Here is a 21,327-nt window from a genome sequence, read left to right as displayed (position 1 = left end):
TCTTGATAATCGTTGTCCTCTGATTATGTAAAATGGGGGGGGGGGGGCGAAGATGTTGAATCACCGCAAAAGAGACACGCATCACGGAAAAAGAGCACGGGGTTGTTGGATGATAAGGACGTTTCCAATTAATTGTGGTAATGCCCCAATAAATTATGTTACCAACCCACACGTCACGGCACTACCCCAACTTGAGTTGCAGCACTACCACAACAAATTGGATATGTCTATATCATCTAAGAAATTGCGGTAGCACCACAATTTTAGGGGTTAACCCCTAGCGGCCTGGTATACGCTCAAATTTCCGTCAAATTCCGATCAAATGATGACCAAGATTGCGGTCGAGACTTACCTAGATTGATGAGCAAAATTAATTAAAACAGCGTGTTGATCAAAATAAGCATGAAATAAGCACGGTTATGTGGAAATCAGATGAAGGATGAGCCCCACAGTTCCATCATCTACCATCAAATTTTTGCAGGCCGCAGAAATTTGATGGTACGTGGTGCGCACCAGTCACCATTTGATCGGAAATTGATGGGAATTTGAGCGTGTAACCAGCACATAATACTTTTTTCCCGTGATTTTTTGAAGTTTCACCGCTGAAATGGGCTTAACGATTTTAGTGATGATCATCAGTGTTCCGCCTGTGTGAGGTATGAAAACAAGGGATGCACTTTGCCCGATCCGGCAAAGCTGATTGGCTGTCTCGTCGCCGGTCGCATGACCGTAGCGTTGACGTCCGCCTTAATTAATCAAACCGTCTCCATCGCGAGCTCCTCTGCGATTTGACACTTTCTCTCCTCGGTCTTTTCACTCGATGCAATTCGTGATCTAATTTTCATGACGGGCAAGACACGAAGGGAAAGCAAAAAAAGTGCAAATGGGGTGGAGAAGGGTGTGGTGGAAACTTGTCGCACTCTCAAAAAGACGTGAACGGGGGGGAAACCCAACGAAAATCTTGGATGAAATGCTCAAAATTCGCACGATCTAGGAAGAGGTTTCGTTTTTTGGCCATGGAAAGTTCAGACACATGTGATATTTCATTCCTCCCTGCTGTTTACATACAATAATGTATCCTAGGATCCAGTTTAATTAAAAATCCTTAGAGGTGTGTCTACATGTTTTGAAAATTTATTTCAACCTGTGGCGAGTAAAAAGTAATTGCCCCTTCATTATGGTACAAGGCAATTTTTGCTACTGCAAGGTGAGACTTTTTAATACTATGCACTGATTTATCTGAAAGATAATTACTCTAAATGAGGGACAGCAAGTTGTACTTTTCAGATATCACGCATCTGCATTATGTGCCTCGGGACAGGGGGCTTGTGTGTGCTTCCGAGCCTTCATACGAGGCCCTTAAACCTTTATGAAGGGTGGAAGAGCCCAGTGTTACGTAGAATAGTGTTTTAGCATGTACTTCTATGCGGGTGGGTAAGAAGAGTGAAAATAGAACTATAATTTGTTGAGAGATGAATGAAAAAGGGTGAAACATGGAACAAAATGAAGTATAGTGTATAAAAACAGTCCGATGTTGCATCATGGTTGCGCTCAATGAGGGCAGATGTGGATCGAAAACGAAAATTGGAGGGTCATCAAGACTTAATTTTAAAAGAGTACAAAACTGCATCTGCGCGTATTTCATAAAAAAAGTTTTAATCTTCAAGCGTATTCTGATTGAACGCACTTATTGAACGTACTCATGTTTAACACATCACGTGCAAATGCATTCAATTGAAATGGACTATGATCTCATCCTCATAGTTTATTTCGATTTGCTTCATTTTCACGTGATATGTTATATATGATTTCGTGATTAATAGATTCATTTCATCTTATCCACTTTTCCTTAGTTCCTTTTAGCTTAAATGCAATCAACTATGTGCACTGAGTAAAAATTTAGCTACCTCAGTTATTTCTTACTTTTTACAGCCAGGCAATTGAAGATTTGCAACTCCTGCTGGATATCTAGATATCCTCCAGTCCAGTTGAAAAAATTAGGTACACATTAAGTTCAGATGATGAGCATCGCATCAAATTTGTTTTGCAAAAATGAAATCAGATCCAGAAAATATATGTAAATGACACGCAGACTATAAAGAAATTATGAGTCCGATTTTTAGTATCTATGAGCTTTTTAAGGAGGCATGTAACTTTTCTAGTATGAATTAAATTTTCGTCGCTCAATTAATGCTTGGTCATACTTTGAATGTTTCTATGGGGAAAAAACCTCTTGATATGTGAGCGGTACAATGAACCAAACCTCGTAGTGCATATCAGAAAAAAACCTCCACATTCCTGAAGCCAAGTTTTACGAGGACCTATCGGGTCAAATTAAACAACCTAATGTTAGTTCATCCTACGATATATTTTTATCTGATAACGAGTTGTGTTGGCAACATAGTGAGTGCATTTTAGGGATTGATGATGGAACGGCTAACAGAATTAGAGCCCGTGATTTGTTTTCCAGAACTTCATCAATCTGCCGTCATTTTTGACCGTCTCGCAAAGAAGCGCTAATTGCGCCACGACGCGACGGGAAGAGACGCCCCAATAATTAGAAGAATCTTTTCGCCAAATTTCCATTGTCGCCACCCCACCACGAGGTTCGCAAAATTATACCACCGAGCCCGAGAAGAAAGCTTTGTCGCCAAGCTCAATTTTAATTCAGTTTTTAGACGTTTCCACGTTCTAAATTCATCGAACATTCAGACATTCAGACTTTAAATATACTACCGATTCATATGGCCTCGTTATATTGAAATTATTTTGAGCATTTTGAGCATTTTGAGCATTATGTCTTTAGCCTCAGATGCAACATTGACAGAACGAAACGTCCTTTTTTCAACTATACCTATTCAATTGTCTGAATGGGACAATGAAAAATAAAGGGCAGGGAGAATGAGAGACTTGTTCTTCTTCTTCTTTTTTGGAAAAAATTAATTGTTCATCAGTTGACATTTGACCGATCTGCTCGGAAACATCAGTGTAAAATGCACAAAGCCTAGAAAAAGCGAAATCCTTTTTCAAGAAAAACATGCTTGCACACTGTTGAGGTCCATTAAAATCAATGCTTTCGACTTCCAATCAATATTGGATAAGATCAAAATTCGGCACTGCCGGAGGGTATTAAACGAAAAGTGTCCGTGGTGGAGAGGGAAAATTGAAAACAAACAGATAAATTGAAAATTGATTTCGTGAAAGTAAGGCGATGGGTATAATGAGCTCAGACGCGATCCCTCGGGGATTCTGATATTTAATCGCACCCTCATTTTTCTCAAAGGTTCATCATTTAGCTATTACCACTGGTCTCAAAATCCTTCCTCAGCATATAATACGAGGTATAGAAATTTCGGATCCAGAAAGCTCATAAAAAGGCAAAAATTGTGCTCGCGAAGCCAGACACTTTTTCGATCGTCTAACACGGGGAAAAAATAAACACATGTTATTCGTGACGCAGTATATTTTAATAGGAAACATAACCTAAACCTAACCTAAAGTAATCTTAACTCCCGTAAACTAACTTACCTAACCTAACCCGACCTCGCCTAATCTAACCTATCCTAACCTGACCTATCCTAACCTAACCTATCCTTACCTAACCTAAAGTAATCTAAACTCCCGTAAACTAACCTACCTAACCCAAGCTAACCTACCTAAACTAACCTACTCCAAACCAACCCAACCTAACCTAACCTTATACTTAATAGATGTTAACTCAATGAATGAGCATGCATGAGCGTCTAAGCTGCGTTGTGGGGGAGATTTCTGTGAGGTATTTCTACAAGTGTTATAGTTGATCTCCCCAACAAATGTGTGGGAGGAATCAACAGCAATTACGCGGTTTCTCATTTTTGTGACAAAATACCGTATAAAGTGTTGATTCCTCCCACAACTGTGTGAGGAAGATCAACAGCAAAGAAGCGTTTTTGGACTCAGAAAAAATGCTGTTGCGTGGCGGCACAATCCGTAAGGACAATCTCGGACATTTTCACTCTAGCTTTAGTGTGGGGCTATGCACTCTCTGTGGCGCGGATCAGCGCAGCCACATTAACCGCACTACCAAACTTGGCCGTGAAATAACCGGTACTCGTCGTGACGGAGGGGTTTTATCATTAATGTGGGGCGACGAGATGCGGTGCTGCATACGATACGTGCGGATCAAATCGTGTGATGCATGCTGAAACGCCTGCCATTGAAATCGCTACGTTGCCAACATCGCAGAGGATTGCAAGGGAGCGCGGTCGAGTGTCGAGTCATCTTCATAGTGTGATGCGCCTTCAATCCGGCTAGCGGCAATGTGCCCTATACCCGTAATTGAATAACTATCACAAATAACTCTCGCATTATGCGTTTGGTGAAATGCGAAAAGTATTCATGCAGTCTTGTATAGGACTCCGACCGCACTGTTTGGCGCAAGAAGTGAAGTATTCCTGCAGTCTTGTAGGCGCTAATATGTGTTTGACGCCGACCACACTGTTTGGCGCAATGCGTGAAGTATTCCAGTAGTCTTGCAGGCGCTGACATGAGTTTGACGCCGACCGCACCGTGTTTGGCGCGATTATTCGAACTCGCGTTAGGATAATCGTGGTATCGAACGATGGGGTTTGAAAGGCCCATGTTGTGTTTCGACGCCGTATAAGCATTCCAATGTTGCCTCGTTTCTCCAGATAAACTATTTTTTTGGGAGAACAGTTAGGATGGTGCTGTATGTTCGCTGTTTTAGGTAGAATGGACCATTCAACAAGGTACGAATTTAAGCACTCTGATACACGATTCTTCACCAGAATTTCATGTAATCTATGATTCGCGCAACGAAAACTACTGAAGTCAACATCTCGCTAAGATAATCAAATTATCGTCCATTAGTTACGGGAACTTTGAATTGCCCGGTCAAAAGAAAAACAAAACTCTACGTGAGTCAAATTCCGCCCTACAACAGCTTCAGCAGACTACTCGGTGTGTACAGCTTGAGCTGATTCAAGATTGAGGTTGCCATATTTCCATATTACTGAGACTGTCATAGTGACGTTTGGCGTGCAATTTAACTCGAGTAAATTATTCTTTCTCCATGAGCGAAAATGTTGAATTCATTCATAAAAATCATTATTACCACGGTTAGGAGTTAATCTGGAGTTATGATTTCGATCCCTCGAGCTCGAGACCGAGTGATCGATATGCTCGTTGCCTATTGGTGTTTAAACCGCGAGCCTGCAATCCTGGGATCGAAGGATTGTGGAATTGTTCTTGCTTCTTGTTTACTCGCCTTTTTTTTTCAATTTTTTGTTTCAATTTTTTTAAAATGAGAAAGAAGCTAACTTCATAGCTTGAATTATATATAGAATATTATGCCAAAGGAAAAGGAAAATGAAGATATTTTTAAATAAATTACGTTGAGTATGGCAGGGAATCTGTTGCTGCAAAGTCACAAAAGGAGATCCGTGGCTTTGAACTTTGGTCATAGATTTGTTTATATCTCGTTGATTTCCGAACTTCACGTTGTGTGAATGTAGATAATTTAGGACAATTTTGAAGTACGCTTCCGCCGTAAATCCATTATCCATGGCAATTTCCATGACGACAAACGCCTCGGGCAGCCGAATTGTCAGCTGACCGAAAAAAAGCGCCCGAAAATAACGAAAAATCGTGCATCTCCCGATGGAACCAACGAGGTGCACGGAGGAACCCTCTACTTTTTCAGCTATCGGGGGCCCGGGACGGTCAAGCCGGCGCCACCCGCGCCCGAATCGGCCCGGCCCGCTGAATTTTGACCCAAAGAATAGGGCTCACGGAATAATACATTGTGATGATGATGATGATGATGATGATGATGATAATGATAATGATAATGATGATGATGATGATGATGATGATGATGATGATGATGATGATGATGATGATGATGATGATGATGATGATGATGATGATGATGATGATGATGATGATGATGATGATGATGATGATGATGATGATGATGATGATGATGATGATGATGATACTGAATTGTAGCAATGACTATTACCGTTGTAACGACCGTATGTTATTTTGAAAATAAATAGTAGTGATAGTACATAAGTGAATTCGACTCCAAAGCAACTATTCACTGGAAAAAAAAAACACATTGGATCTGGAGCCTAGACTCTTAAAAACATCGACAAGAAAAACTACTCTTAATTCAATCGGATTTTTGCTTAAATCAAGAACCGAGCCTCTTAATTTGAGCGGATTTCCTTTTCATTAAAGCAACAATCTGATTGAATCGAGAGTCCTTTTTCTTGTCAATGTTTTCAAGAGTCTGGACTCTGGATCCAATGTGTTTTTTTTTTTTTTTTTTGCAGTGTTGGCTGTGAGGCACCTGGACCGAGGAGGGACATAGAATATGGGAGGTCAAAGAGAGGAAAATGGGACATTTTGTCCTTTCAAATTCAGTAGTCATGTATGATTACCGATCGTGATAAAGGAAAAGCGATATAATGCTTACAGTTTTTAAAAGACAGCATTTTTGGAATTTGAACATCGTAACCATATGAACCTCGACGGTATCCTCTCACTCTTCATCACAGACATCAAAATGTCAGCAAAAACAGTAACCTAACTTTCTAATGTGTCGTGCTTCATATCACGCACACCTTCCAACAAAAGAGCAATAATTATTCCCCACGTTGATCCTACACTTCGGCACTGATTACGTCGAATAAATAAATAAATACATGTTGGTAGTACATAGAATTTATTTGGCTTCAAAGCATCTTTTGGCTATAAGGCACCTGAACTGGTGTGGAACATAAAAATTTTAACTGAAGAAGACGAAATTCTTATCAGTTTCAATTTTCATTATTGTGTAGTACTGATACCTAAGAATAAAAAGTCAATCACAAAAACCCCCTTCCTACAAATTACTCGATTGACTTTTGAGGCATATGTTTACATGTTGAACCAATCGATACCGATACAATATCAGCGATATAGCGCCTGTTTAATATATCGAATACGATCCATCACGAAAGTCCCCCACTTTACAAATCTCTTGGTCGCAGTCTTTTCTCAGTACCAGATGAGGAAGCCGAGGCAAAGAAGGCAGCTTTTCGTTTGCTCCGCCGTCTCCTCATTGCGCGAAGTGGTACGGAGCACGTAGCGAGGGACTGGAGGGACTCCGAGAAGCATCCCATCAGGCGGTCTGGCATGTAGGATTTAGTCTTGACCGCACAGCCAAGCTGCTTGCTCGTCTTGGTCAACCGGTGACAGCCAGGATAGTAACCATCCCGGCACCTGTAGTTATGCGGGTTTAGGTTGTTGAGTATATCGAAGGCCTGGCGGCAAGCCGTGTCTGCTGCTTCGTAATTCAGTCCATATTCCACCGTTCGCACAGCCTTGACGTCCAACAGAGCACATGGGTCATCGGTGACGACTTTTAGAACAAAGTTTTTCTCGGCTTCGAATGTCTGAAAACGAAATTACGAAGTAATAACACCTCTGCCGTGTTATCAAAGACAGTGATACACTGAAAAAAAAAGTTATGGGCTATACAGAGTATCCCAAAAGTCCGTACCCCTCCTCGTAACTTTTGAACGGTTAGAGATAGAAAAACAAAACTTTGGGAATGTTTCTATTTTAAAGGGGACCATCTTCTAGGGAGTCACATTTTTGTCACTCTCTTAGGGGGGGGGGGGGTTGGGGGCCCCCAACATTTTTTTCATATAGCAACCCTTATCTTGTGATACATTGGAAAGAACGTATAAAATTAAGAATTTTGGCGCAAACCGCAGATCAATATCTTAATTTTTGACCGATTTATGACAGGTCAAAGATAAAGTTTGATCTATTTTCAAAAAATCATAACTCCAGTTCAAATCGTATTTTTCTAGTTTTATCGTATTTTTTTCTAAAAAGAATTTTTTTTCTAAAATAATTTTTTTCTAAAAATGTCGCATTTTTTATAAGGCTTCACTACATACTGTTAAAGTTGTTGAATGTTCAAATAAGCAGGCGATTTCAGGCTAATGGAATCTTAAAAGCATTTTAATGGACCGATCTGCGTGAGTTATTTCGCTGGAACTGTGCTGAAAAGTACATTTCATGTGAATCATTATAAATAAGTCAATGGACGCTCGGCATGGTTCGGTGCGACGTATTAGCAGAGGTAATGAGACGACAAGCTTTTATGATTTGAGTGGAAAGGTCACATCGTCTCAAGCTCCGGAGTATCGTCACGAGATTCATCGTGTAAGGAGAGAAAAAAGGGTTTTGACGCATCAAAACTTTTTACTGCTACGAAATTGTGAATACTATTGGTTGATCATCGCGATTGAAAATTATTTTACCCTGCGGTATTCGGTTAATATTATGCCTAAATAAATACTGATGCCAAAGCGAAAGATTAATTTGGGTAGGCGGACTTTTAATCGCTGTAAGGTTTTGTTTAAAGTCCACGGTTTGTAAAAAATGCCCGAATGCTGTTTTTTGCTGAAAATCAGTGATTTTTTAAACTCACACAATGAGCACTGCTCGTACTGCTCGTGTAAAGATGCCGCCATCTCAATAAATAATTTGTAATTGAAGTTTTGTTTATTGTCAAAGTTGAAGTACTTAAATGTAAGTTTTGATGAAAAAATTACAATATCCTCGTAATTGATATTAATTTAGTTTCATAGTTCTTATTGTAAAGTTGAACCTTACATCATGCCGTGCCAGTCACTCTGTAACTATTACAACGCAATCACCATTTTGCACTGACAATTCATCAAACTGAAGCCACTTATATTTTGCCATTTTTTCAACATAACAAACATACAATCTAAAAACCCAAGTCAACGGAGGTTGGGGAGATAATCAGTTTCAAAATTGGGGATAAGATTTTATTTTATCGTGGATTGTTGGGTTAAACTGATGTGGCACAGAAGTTAATGTAAATTCACCAAGGAATTAAGATAAGACATCATTTAATTAAATTTCAAAGCGAATTAATTGCAAATTAAGATTAAAAATTTCTCGCGATTCTAAGGGTCTTGCAAAGCGAGACTGGGTCCCGCTTGTACGTAATAAAGTAAATTTTCCCAGGCCTTTGTAATGGGTAAAATCGAAAACTATCGAGCGGATTTCATCCAGGTTTTATCTAGCAAGTGCGAAATTCCTGTCCGGGTAACGGAGAAAAGTGGGAATATAAATATGTGCTTTGCGATACATCGACGTATCTGCCTTTTAAACCTATGAAAAATGATCGATAAACAGGGTATTTGCAAAGAACACCTTAATAATCGATATTTCACCATACCTTCCAATGGGGAAATATCGACAATCGATTATTCACGCCCCGCCACTGTTCCCCTCGGTAGAGGCCCCTCACGAGTGCATACTTTTTTTACAGGTCGTGATAGGCCTCAGTGCGTTTGGGGGTTTAGAAACTTTTATTTTAATCATTCTGAAAAAACACGTATAACACGCAATAGTGCGAAGACTATCAAGGCTGAAAAACAATGGGAAAATTTTTTGTATGCAGGTAACGGTAACTTCCATCAAAGTCGAATACGTAAAAGTGCGCACTAGCGGCGCATTTGCGTCCAATGCTTGACTTCAATTTCTAAAGCTTTCGCGCGATAGTATTCCAATCTTCGCAAGACGGGGTTTTGTTATCCGCCGGAAAAAGGCAGGCAAATATGATGTCGCGTAGTACATTGGCGGGAATGCGATATTGCAACAAGATTTCCAGATTGTGGCGCAAAAGCGGCATTTTCCCACTAAAGTGTGTAAATTATACACATGAATTACGATCAGGAAGCATAATGATCCTGGCAATGCCTTGGTGATGGGCAAATTAGAAGGGATCTCTTTTCTTAGAACTTGGGGGACTCCCGCACGTGCATTTTGCTTAAAAAGTATTTCCAAAGTTCTTTCTGCAGTTCTGAAAAGTTCATTCTGAGAAAAACTGATCGAGATTTTTCAGACGTCACAATTTATTTATTTATTTATTTATTTATCTATCTATTTATTTTTTAACCAAAATTATCAGAAAAACGCCATCCTAAAAGTCCACGTCTTCTGATGTCTCTTCTCACGTGAACAGCCTTATTGAGGAAAATATAATAAAATATTTTTTAATAAAATATTTCAGTCTGTAGTGGATTATGAAAAATTAAGGTGTGAGGACGAGTTTTGAAGGCAAAATCATGGGCACGTAGGGTCGATAAAAGTTAGGCTGCCAGGTTTTAACGTCCAGTACAAATGAATATATATGAAATTTGAGAGACTCTCCAATGGACATCGACCACCATGGTATCACAGCCTATGATGGTCTCCTAGACCTCGGTTTCATCACTTACATACACTTGCGCAGCAACTAGATTCGGTGCACACATAATTTTAGTGCATATTGCAGAGTAAGTAAACGGTGGAAAATCCATGGTTTACATACCATGAAATAAGACGTTAATCACTGATTCTTTTGAGGGGCGATACTTCCAATAACATTCTTCACAAAGAACCGTGAATTTTATTTTTATTCAAAACTAAAACAAATTAAACATCGGGTAACAAGGCTAATTTGTTAGTAAATATCACCAAAACGTTTTGGAAATCTCAGCTGCGCACACTCGGCTGAACTGTGTTATCAATATTTCTTTCATAACAACATTTTTCTCGTTTTGAAGATATAACCAAAAGTACTACGTTTTTAGATTTTTACATTTTTTTACTATTTTATCCAACTAAGGAAGGCTGAGATTTCAGCCGAAACATTTTGATGGTATTTACTTGAAAATTGGCCTTGCTACCCGCTGTGTAATTTGTTTTATTATTGTTTATCTTGTCATGGGCTGTGGAGCATCAATCATATCTCATATCTTATTATTATGAGTTCAGCTAAAAATATGATAAATTAGACATGATTCTCCAGAGGGTTCCCCTCATTATTTGTATGGTTGTATTACATGAGATGGTCGAAAACTTAAAATTTTGAAATAGTAACACTCTTATAAAATAATCTTTAAAAATGGTAAATATCTTAGAGAGTACCTAAATGCAAGCTTCTATATTAACATTTTTTTACACGATGGAAATGTAAAGGCCTCGTGATAAGATCAAACAACATAATTTTGAAACAAAAAGGCAAATTAAATGGTTTCAGTATCAAAAAGACATGACTTATGTATTGACAATTCGCAATGTTAGATTATGAAGTTCAAACTGGCATACTTGTCTTGATTTTTTTAGTTAAAAGATTCAATTTGGGCTGTCGCCCCTTTTCCCGAATGAAATGTTTTGTTCTCACAAATGTTTGTCTTGAAGGTACAGTTTGACAACTTAAGGAGAGAGAACTTGATAATTTTAGTAAATAGTTTAATGGAGTTTTCTTTAATAAAAAAAAAAAAATGTTTTGCGGCTTCAGTAAGAGTAAAAGGTTGATTACATAAAAGAAGCATAAAATAAAGAAAATCACTTAGCAGAATGGAAAGTCAATCGTACCCACCGTCCCTGTTGCAAGAAGAAACCACTGAAATGCCACAAAAACGGAAAAAATATTGGATCCTCTCATTATAAAAGGACCAATATATTTTCAACCGCGTTTAGTAAGGGTTGACACTGAACTGAGTGTTGCTAAAAGCTCTGACGTGAATTGACTTCGTTTCGTCGCATTTAAACGTATTCGCGCGAGAACATGACAGGAAGGATACTCGGGGCTCGACGGAAAAATCTCATGTGACTTAGAGAGACCTAAACCACATTTAAATGAATGCGGTGGAAAAATTTTATACGACTGTAATGATCTTTAATAACTGACGCAAATCGGGCTCAGATTTGCGTTGCTAATTTGCCTCTATTCTAAATTAGGGAGTGAAAGCACTCACCAACATCAATTTAAATTTTTTGCAAGATTTGTAGCATGTAGCTGTGTGTGCTTAATATAAATATTTTCTGCCAATTTTTTTATAAACACTGGGGAGAAGTGTGTAGAGTTTTAACGTAGTCTAGGGGACACTCCCACTGACTGCGTCGCAGTTCGACCCCCTCCTCCCAGCGCTTCGTGCCTTAGGCGTTGTGTGCTACGCGTTGCTCTTATGATCATATATATAAAAAATAGAAGTTTTGCATTGTAGCTTGATAAATATAAATGCAGATAGATGAGAATGTAAAAAAACAGTATGCCTCTTTTAGAAGAAGCTTTCCAACCTAATATAGGTGGAAAAATCATTGAGGAGAGGGTTTCAGGTCAGTAGGTCTACGTCAGAAAGTCTCCTTTTACTAAAGTCTACAATACATTAACGTCTATAATACTTTAACGTCCGCGAATATTAAGTCTATCTAACAAAAACTTCTATTTTTGTATCGTCCACCAAATGAATGTCTACTACGGGAGGAGGTGTTTTCAAATTAAAGTCTAAGTACCGCTGCAACAATTCTATTTCATTCTTTCGTCTATTTACTACGGTAGTCTATCTATCAAAATGTGGACACAGCGAGGATCCTTTGTGGATCCACGCGTTCTTCCCATCGCAGAGTACGTGGAAGCTACGTATGTAAGGGGCCGACGAGCACGAGGGCGACGGCGTGCGACACCCCCCTTATTCCCTTCGAATTTATGGTGTGCTCACGAATCAGTGCTGAATGACCTCCAGAGGACGACTAACGAGGCAGAGGGGTGGCATTCTCGATTCCAACGCATGCTCGTTTCCCACCATGCCTCCATGTGGAAATTCCTTGAAGCTGTGCGAAAAGACCAACAAGACACTAGCAACCAAATTACCCAAATTTTGGCTGGACACAGGCGTGTCAAGCACGCAATACCTCGCTCCTACGTAATAAACCACAATCAGGTCAAATCAATTGTCAGCAGATACAGAGAATATAAAGACAGGGATGATATCCTCTTGTACTTACGCAGCATCGGATACCATCTCAAGCGGCACGCTGCCGCCGGTGATGATAACTCTTCTGACGACGCAAGCAGCTATGACGTAGACCTAGCTGACGTAGCTGACGTAGCTGGGTAGTAGCGACGTAGTAGCTGACGCAAGTAGGTACCCTAACGACGATCCTCTTTCCTCACATCTTCAAGCATACCAAAATAAGTATTACTTTTAGTCTTCCTGAATAGGAAATTCCAGAGACGCCTTTTTTTATAGACGATGTTTTCCTGCAGGCGTACACTGTGTGGACTAATTTCCGTAGACTGAATCGGCGTGTATTAATTCTGTGTTTCAACTTCATTCTACGTAGACTTACAACTCGTAGACTCATTTCTGTAGACGCAAAGTCAGTAGACTTTTTGCAGTAGACCTACAAACAATAGACCACATTCCCGTAGACCTACTAACCTCTAACCGAGGAGAGCCATCGGCCAACACAGAACGAGGGATTTGACTATCGGTGCTTAAAGCATTTATCATTAGCTTACTTTTTAACTTACCAAATTTTTGTACGTCACTGCTTTGATTTTCATTTGACGCTAGGCATGGTATTGAATTGCGGTATAACTAACCTGAAAACAAAACAACAAAACAAAAAATGCATCAATTAACTCTTCAGTACTGATCATCATTGCGTTATACCTATATATTCTTCCCTCTATGCATGCGATAGGCACTGGAGGTGAATACATGACAATAGAGATGCCCAATTATCCGTCAGAATGAAAATACATTTTTTATAGATGGAATTCATGATCGAAACTTTAAAAAGATCGAACCTTTGACTCGTAAAATCAATAAGTACATTATTAATCCTATAATATTGAGGAGCGAAATATAACTCTTTCTTTTCTTGGTTCTGATCGTCACAGCGTGAAAATTGAAGAAGATCCCCGTCTGAATGACTTGAATTTGCAATTTTAAAAAAACGCCACTGTAATATAGAACGTGATATAAAATCGGAGTGGGGGCTTCATTCTCGACGCTTACATGCTATGAGTGACAGCGTTCGAGGTTTTTTCATGAAAAAAAAACCAGGATTAATCGTTTTCCTAGCTTTGCAGTAGGACCTTTTTCTGTAAGCGAGTAGACTCCAGTCCTGCTCAAACAAATAAGCTTTTCATATTTAATCGATAATAGATTTTTTTCTGAGCAATGTAACAGATATCTGGGTGCTTTGTAGCAGCTGCCCGTATAGTTGAAGTTGTTTTATCCGGTGCTTTTAAAACTTGAATAATATTAATGAATCAAAGTCAGTCATTAAAAAGAGTTAAGTAAATAACAATCTTTGATTCGATTTTAATAATTTACGTTGATTTTTAGTGAGGTTTTAGTTCTTGTGCTCTCCCTTTCATTGAAAAATATCCCGATCCATCACATATTTCAAATGATCCGTTTCTGTTGAAATACTTCTGGACAAAAAAACAGTTCATATGAGCAATTTTCCAGAATTCGATCTCATTTCAAGCGCATCTCATTTATAACTTTTGGGGGATTAACGAGGGAACAGTTTTTATACACGTTCAAAGTTTTAAACGTCGATTAATCGAGTACTCGATTGTGAGGTTATGAAAAACTAAAAAGAACTCAGATGATTTAAGACGTATTAATTTTTGCTCTCATCACGGCATTGCCATATTTCAACTCGCCTCCGGTCGATTAAATTTTATAGATAAACTATTCAAGGGAACATTGAATCGCTTCCTCATCCGGCGAGGGCTGGAGATTTCAGCTTGTTTAGAGTTCCAGAAAAGAAGGGTTTTTAAAATGGGCAGGCCAGGAGCTTTCTGCACCCCTGCATACTTCCCCGGGCTCATATCCTACAGTTACACGGACAAAAAAAACCTCGTGCGTGGGACCCGAAGTTTAGGTCATATGGATCTCTGAAGTTTTCAGATTGAGCATGTGAACACTTTAGGTCTAGCTGCCGAGGTTCAGATCACACATCTGAAACTTCAGTTCTTACATCTGAAGTACTCCAGATGTAAGAACCGAAGTTTTTCGGATGTGAAAACCGAAGTACTTCAGATGTAAGAACTGAAGTTTCAGATGTGTGATCTAAACCTCAGCAGCTGGACCTTAAGTTTTCGGATGCTCAATCCGAAAACTTCAGAGATCCATATGACCTATAAACTTCGGGTCCCACGCAGGAAGTTTTTTTCTCCGTGTACATATTTTTGTCAGCCGAGCGACGAATTATAAGCCAATTCGCTGAGGAAAACTCCCCCCCCCCCCCCCCCAAAAAAAAAAAAAACTTCATTCGAAATACAAGGTCTCGCGCGACAAATCCGATCACATCGGAACGGAGACGTGGCTCCTCGAGATCAAACCGAAATTTTTCCCCGGGACGGAACTTCACGTTCGGATGACGCCCAGTTAAACCTCGCCGAAGTTATTCGCGCGACGAAGTTGCCCGCCCGGGCGATAAAGCCCTTTCGACACTTGTAATTTCCCTGATTGCTTCGCGATACCAGTTCGACGTACCACGTCGCCGCACAACGGAGCCCCGCGAAGGGGGACGGGGGATCATTGCCAGTGATCCAACTTTTAATAGCTCATTATTATGCGGAGAGGGCTCATGTCTCCCGAGTCGTCCGGGAAATGGGTCGCGAGGGATTTCCGCCGGTTCTTTCATTATCGAGCCCGCACGCCGATTCCGGTGAGAATTTACACCGGGCCCGGGCCCGGGACAGGGTTCGACAGTGTAATTGACGCGCTCGCGAAAAAAATCCCGCCGAACTGCCAAGTCGTGAGGTTGTTCCGTGTGATTGGCAGGGGATTTTGATCCCAGTGGGTAAGAGGTCAACCTGAGAGAGCCACGCTTCGTATACATATCCAGTCGCGTTCAACGTAGGCGCTCCTTCCAATGAAAGAAAGAACGCCTTTCCAATATGCCGTATAAATTTTCATGACATTTTTTCCTTTGCTCAGTATATCTCAGTGTTAGAATAGGAGAAGAATACACATTTCAGCTGGCAAATGCACTAGTAAAACTTTTTGATGAGGAAAACACCTTAAAGTCACGTCCAACAGGCTCGGACTGGCCATAAGGCCAATCTGCCATCGGCAGATACGCCCCCTTGGCGCGCCGAAAACGCGCCCCTCTGACAGATAGCAAAATATAAGAAGAGAAAAAAAATTACGACGGAGAATATATGCGGAAAATTTCATAAATGAACGGGAGCAGAGAGAGTTAGGAGTAAAGAAATGTGCTTTTACGCATGGTAGTGGTGAACAGAGGTCCAAGAACTACTTTCTGAAGCGTAAACACTTTTCTGTGAAATTTTCACCTTTTTGTTGACATACAGGCGCTTTATGATCCTCCTCTTTTATTCGCTGTGTGTAACTTCTTAGTGTGTAAGCGATTGTCGGTTCGATTTTTAGACATACGCGGTCTATATAGACCTCTTAAGAGACCTTTAAACATATTTCTTCCTTTTCAAAATGACTATTGATCTAGACATATCATAGCATATCTTTAGTTCTAAATTCAAAAATACGAGACATCTAAAGTGCAAACGCGTTACAACTATTCGCGCAAGACGGATGTCCACATTGCATATGAAAAATTTAAGACGCGATGGCGTGAGTCGTGAACTCGCAATGCTCTGCTCTTTGCTACTAGTTTGAAGCAATATGACAAGCGCAAACAAACACAATATGGGAATAAAGCCAGTCAAAGGATGCGCGTCTACGACGGCGCAGAGATACAACTATTCGTACTTGATGGACGTCCGTGCTGCATCTGAAAAATTGAAGGCGCGATGAAGCGAAGCGTGAGCTCCCAATGTTCTGCTGCATGCTATCAATGAGGTGTGTTGCTCAGATTCGGGAGAAAAGTTAAAAAAGAGACCCGAAAACATCTCCTTTACCTTTGGCTGTGTTACTCACGTTGTGCTTGAAGCACCATTACGAATAATACAAACGGAAACAAAGAAAATATGGGAATAAAGCTAGTGAAAGGATGCGCGTCTACGACGGCGCAGAGATACAACTATTCGTACTTGATGGACGTCCGTACTGCATCTGAAAAGTTGAAGGCGCGATGACGCGAAGCGTGAGCTCTCAATGTTCTGCTACATGCTGTCAATGAGGTATCGCTCAGATTTGGGAGAAAAGTTAAAAAAGAGGCCTGAATACGTATTTCTTGTCTGCGGCTGTGTTGATACTCGTTCTTTCTTCTTTTTTCAGGTTCTTGTCTGATTCTTTTTAGGATAAATTTGCAGACTAACGTCTTAAGCCCGAGTAAACCGCAGCACTAGCTCGGTTCTGTCGGAAATAATGGTGCTTGGATGCGTCTAGTGGCTACTTACGTTTAGTTGGTACTTCAATACGTTCAGTTTTGCAATTTTTACTCTGGACGATTAAGAAACTTTAAATCTGAAAATATTGTAAACTTATGCTGTTTTGCCAAAATTTTCTGAATTCGTCTCCACGTAAGAGATGCCTTACCAGGAATTATCGCATTACGCCCCTTGAACCAGCCAAGGGTCGACGCCCTTAGGTGCAAGTCAGTCCAACCCTGACGTCCAACGATGTTTTATTATTTGATTGATCATTTTAGTTTGGGTAATAAGGATCAAATAGTTTGATACGATGCTTACCACGATGGTTGAAGTTACCTACTTTTTTGTTCGGTTTATAATTAAATTTTTACTTTTAGTCTTTCGTGTTTTTAATTTTTCTCTGAATTAAGTTGTTTGTAGAAGGCTTTCGTGTGAATGACCGAAGTGCCTTCCGTTTTCGTATGGGCAATCAACATGTCTATCTAGTTAATATATTAGCATAATCTGCCTGATCAATCATGAGTAATCTCACTCGATTAATGTGTGCCAGATTATTGCAATGTATTAGAATTAAAAAATGAAACAATATACTGAATAAATAGTATAAGTAGATTAGTATACATTTATTTTAAGAGGTGCCTCGAGCAACTTCAGTCATTCAAAACTCTACAATTTAGATAGTTAAATGAATAAATGCAAAGCTGGTGATCCTGCTTGTGTTTTTACAACACCCGTATGTTGTTTTGACCAATTTCGTTTATATTCATGATTTATTAAAAACGTGGGCTATTTTTCAAGAGTATGCTCAACTGTTCTAATTGTTGGAAAACCCAATGCCACGGTGGACTTGTTGCGCAAGCTAGAGTAGAGAATTTGCAGGTGTCTGAAATTTGATGAATTTCGTGTTTGAGTGGAAACTTCTGAGTGAAATGAACATGCGGATGCCCTTGGTTCATGAATTGAACAATTTTCGGAAAATATATGACAAAAAATGATTTAATCTGCTAAAATACGTGTGTTTAAATGTGGAATGCCGTCAGATGACGTCACTAGGCGGTGTATATTTTCTCACTTTTAAAGCTATTTTTGCACTTTTTTCCCAAATCGAAAAAAAAACTATTAAAAAGGCTGTGAAGTTAGCTCTTTGAGCACTTTTAGATGAAGCAAAAAAAAAAAAATTGCATGCAAATGCTTCATTATGTGAAAACATGACAAAACTTACGTATGAGGACCTTTCTAACCCAACAGCATATACCTACTCATGTTAACGTCGCTAGAACTGTGCAATCTTCCTCCTTTTACATCCTTTTTTTATCCGAAATCACCTACATTATACATTTCTCTGCCAAAATATTCAGAACGATAGAAAGAAACTTTGAGACAAAATTTCAGAACAGAGCTTAGAGCTTTAAAAAGTTGAACTAATGCACAATCCTAGCAATGTTGGCAATAAGTGTACACAGTTTAGTCGGGAAGTTCCTCACGTACTAAAAATATCCTGTAACTTGATTTTTCTTCTGTGGTTTTTATATCTAAGTAAAATACGGTGCTTATTTGTAGAACACCTCGTTGTCCCGCACACCGACCCAAATCTTCGCGACGACGCTAATAGTGGCACTGCAGGGTGCGGATTGTGACCACTCACCAGGACGCTTCCGCGTTCTTCCTTCGGGGGATCAATCAATTTCAGCCGGGCGGCGCCGTGGGAGGGAGGGGCCACGGGGAGTAAGGAAGCGGAAGGGACGTTTAGGGCCGGCCGAGCTCCTAACAAAACAAACCGAAACACGGCCGAGAAAAGTGGGCTGCGAGCAAGGAAATAAAACAAACATCTTGTCGCAACTATTTCGGGACGTCGCGTCGTCTCCAAGGCTCATGTTGTCGAATCTCGGATAAAAGTGCCGCAAACGGTTTTGGTGGTATTTTTTACGCAAGGAGTTGGAGAAAATTTCTCATGGTAACATTTTTTTTCAAATGGCAGGGTTGATTTATTTTAAAGTGTCATAACTCTATATCAGTACCGCAGAGCCAAAAGGTACCCAACTCAATTTTACACTGACAATAAGAAAAAGCTATGGCTTATAAACCAATTAGTGGTTAATATGGAATACCATTAATAGTTATATATGAACTAATGATTATCGGTCTGTGAACCATGCTGTGGTAGCTCGTACCATTGTATGGTATATATATATAATAACGATCGTGTATGTACTATACAAAAAAGAAAAAGAAGAAAAAAAAGAAAAGAAAAAAGGAGGAACGACAAAGAGAAGAGTTGAAGGAAAAATTGGAAAAAAAGCAGGGCAGAAATCGAAAAAGAAGAAGCAACAAAACTTTTCCGAAAAACAAAAAAGAAAAAACCCCTACTTCCCCTCATCCAATTTATGAGTTTTTAGGAATTTAAAAATCGGGGACAAACCCCAGAAAATAATTTATAATTTTCCCGAAGCATTGAGTACAACACCTTTCAAATGAACCAACGCCCCTCGAAATTAGTACAGAAGTTAATTCACAATTTCATTCTATTTCTCAATTTATATATTAGGATAACTAAGGTGTATGTACTATTCCAATAGTAGTCACCGAAATTTTAAAATTCTTAAAGCAATGAAAATAAAAAATTTAAGGTAAATTCCTGGTCCCCGACGTAAATAGCCTGGTTGCTGATCGTCGTAAACTAACTAACAAACCATTAAAGTCGCCTTCACTACTACGAGGGGTATTCGTAAAGTACGTAGGAAGAACATAATAATGACTTTATGTGATGAAAATTATGCAGAGCCCATCTACTATTTTCAGTTCCTTTTATATGACAGTTTCGGAAAAGTGTCGCTACTCACTCAACACCAAGAATATGCACCTTTGCCTTTAAGAAAATTGGTCTGCGTTTGGCAATTAGGGACTAAAATTTCTGGCTCATCCATAAAAACACTTATGTGCGCAGGGAAACAGATGGTGCATACGATGTTTCTAAACTGAGCCAGAAATTGTACTTCCTAATTGCAGAATGTAGTCCAATTTCAGCGTCTATGACAATGGACGATTCGACTTTATGGTGTTGGCCCCGTCAGTATCGCTAGTGATTTGCATACTCTCTGCGGGAATGTACATCGAACGTTGTTATTTGGGAGACGGTCGTAAAATTAGTAACCCTCGTGGGAAGGAGGGGAGGGGGGGGGGGGGCAAGTCGGAGCTTGCGTTGCACAGAGGAGGGCGGCATCCACGGGCGTGTCACTTACCCTTTTAACGTTGTATTAGTTTTAAAACTTTTGTTTTGGCGAATGTCATTTTCATTCTCAGGTAGATTTTTTGCTTTATTACCGTATTAGGTGCTCATGTTTCTTACATTTTCCTGTTTTTTTTTTTTTTTTTTTTTAAATCCTATTCTGTCGTGCTAAGCAAGAACGCCGTAAATCCATCAAGATTTTCCCGCGTTTTTTCGAACTTAGCGCTCTATAAAATGAAAACTGTTCTACTTATGCTCCTCAAATTTTCAAGTTGAGTTATTGGTAGTATTTAGAAGTGAATTCTGTGAAAATGTTGCCCCAAAGTACACAAGTCTTTCTGCTATGATACATTGTTTCCAAAAAGTTTAAAATGGTGGCAGTATTATTGACAAATTTTCAAACCACTGATTGTGCTCATATTTTCCTCTTTCATTTTCGCCTTATTTTTCACAATTTTAAAGAGAGAGAGAAGTAATGTATGCTGTTTAAATCCGTGATTTTTCTACATATTCGGGGGACAAGAGAGGATTCATCAAAGGGATTTTTTCTTCTTATGAATGGTATTGACCTGCGTTTCGAGTGCGTTACGGACGAGAAGTAGGACGAAAAAATCCCATGTTTATCATCATATATTTTACGAACGGCCCCACAGGGCAACGCGGGCAGGGATTGCGGACGTCTCGCAGCGACGAGAGATGCGGGAATGGGGGAAGAAGAGAAACTTTTCATTCATTAAGCCTTTTAAAAGCTGCACGAAATAAATCCACTAAACACACATATTATAGAAGCCGATAGACCTTGCACGGAGGAGAAAGGGGGAGGGGGAGGCTCGACACGGCCACGCCGAGTCTCGGGCGCCTACGATCGAGCATAATTCACCCATCGACCACTGGAGCTCTGTTGTCAAGCTTGGAT

The 21,327-nt window shown here is 39.7% G+C and overlaps 2 protein-coding genes across 3 annotated transcripts in view; both read right to left on the bottom strand.

Annotated features, from left to right (window-relative positions):
* The window catches only part of LOC109039449 (G-protein coupled receptor moody), a 264,915-nt gene that overhangs the window by 117,458 nt on the left and 126,130 nt on the right, over positions 1-21,327 (bottom strand). The window lies entirely within an intron of this gene.
* On the bottom strand, positions 6,360-13,349 carry LOC109039451 (uncharacterized). Its single transcript, XM_072298376.1, has 2 exons — positions 11,462-13,349; positions 6,360-7,442 (listed from the first exon to the last, which is right to left on the bottom strand). Exons 1-2 carry the CDS (start codon positions 11,525-11,527, stop codon positions 7,017-7,019), a joined length of 492 nt encoding a protein of 163 aa, XP_072154477.1. The 5' UTR covers positions 11,528-13,349; the 3' UTR covers positions 6,360-7,016.

The sequence above is a fragment of the Bemisia tabaci genome, chromosome 3, assembly GCF_918797505.1.
Source record: "Bemisia tabaci chromosome 3, PGI_BMITA_v3".
Lineage (NCBI taxonomy): Eukaryota > Metazoa > Arthropoda > Insecta > Hemiptera > Aleyrodidae > Bemisia > Bemisia tabaci.
This window is presented reverse-complemented; position numbering and strand designations above follow the sequence as displayed.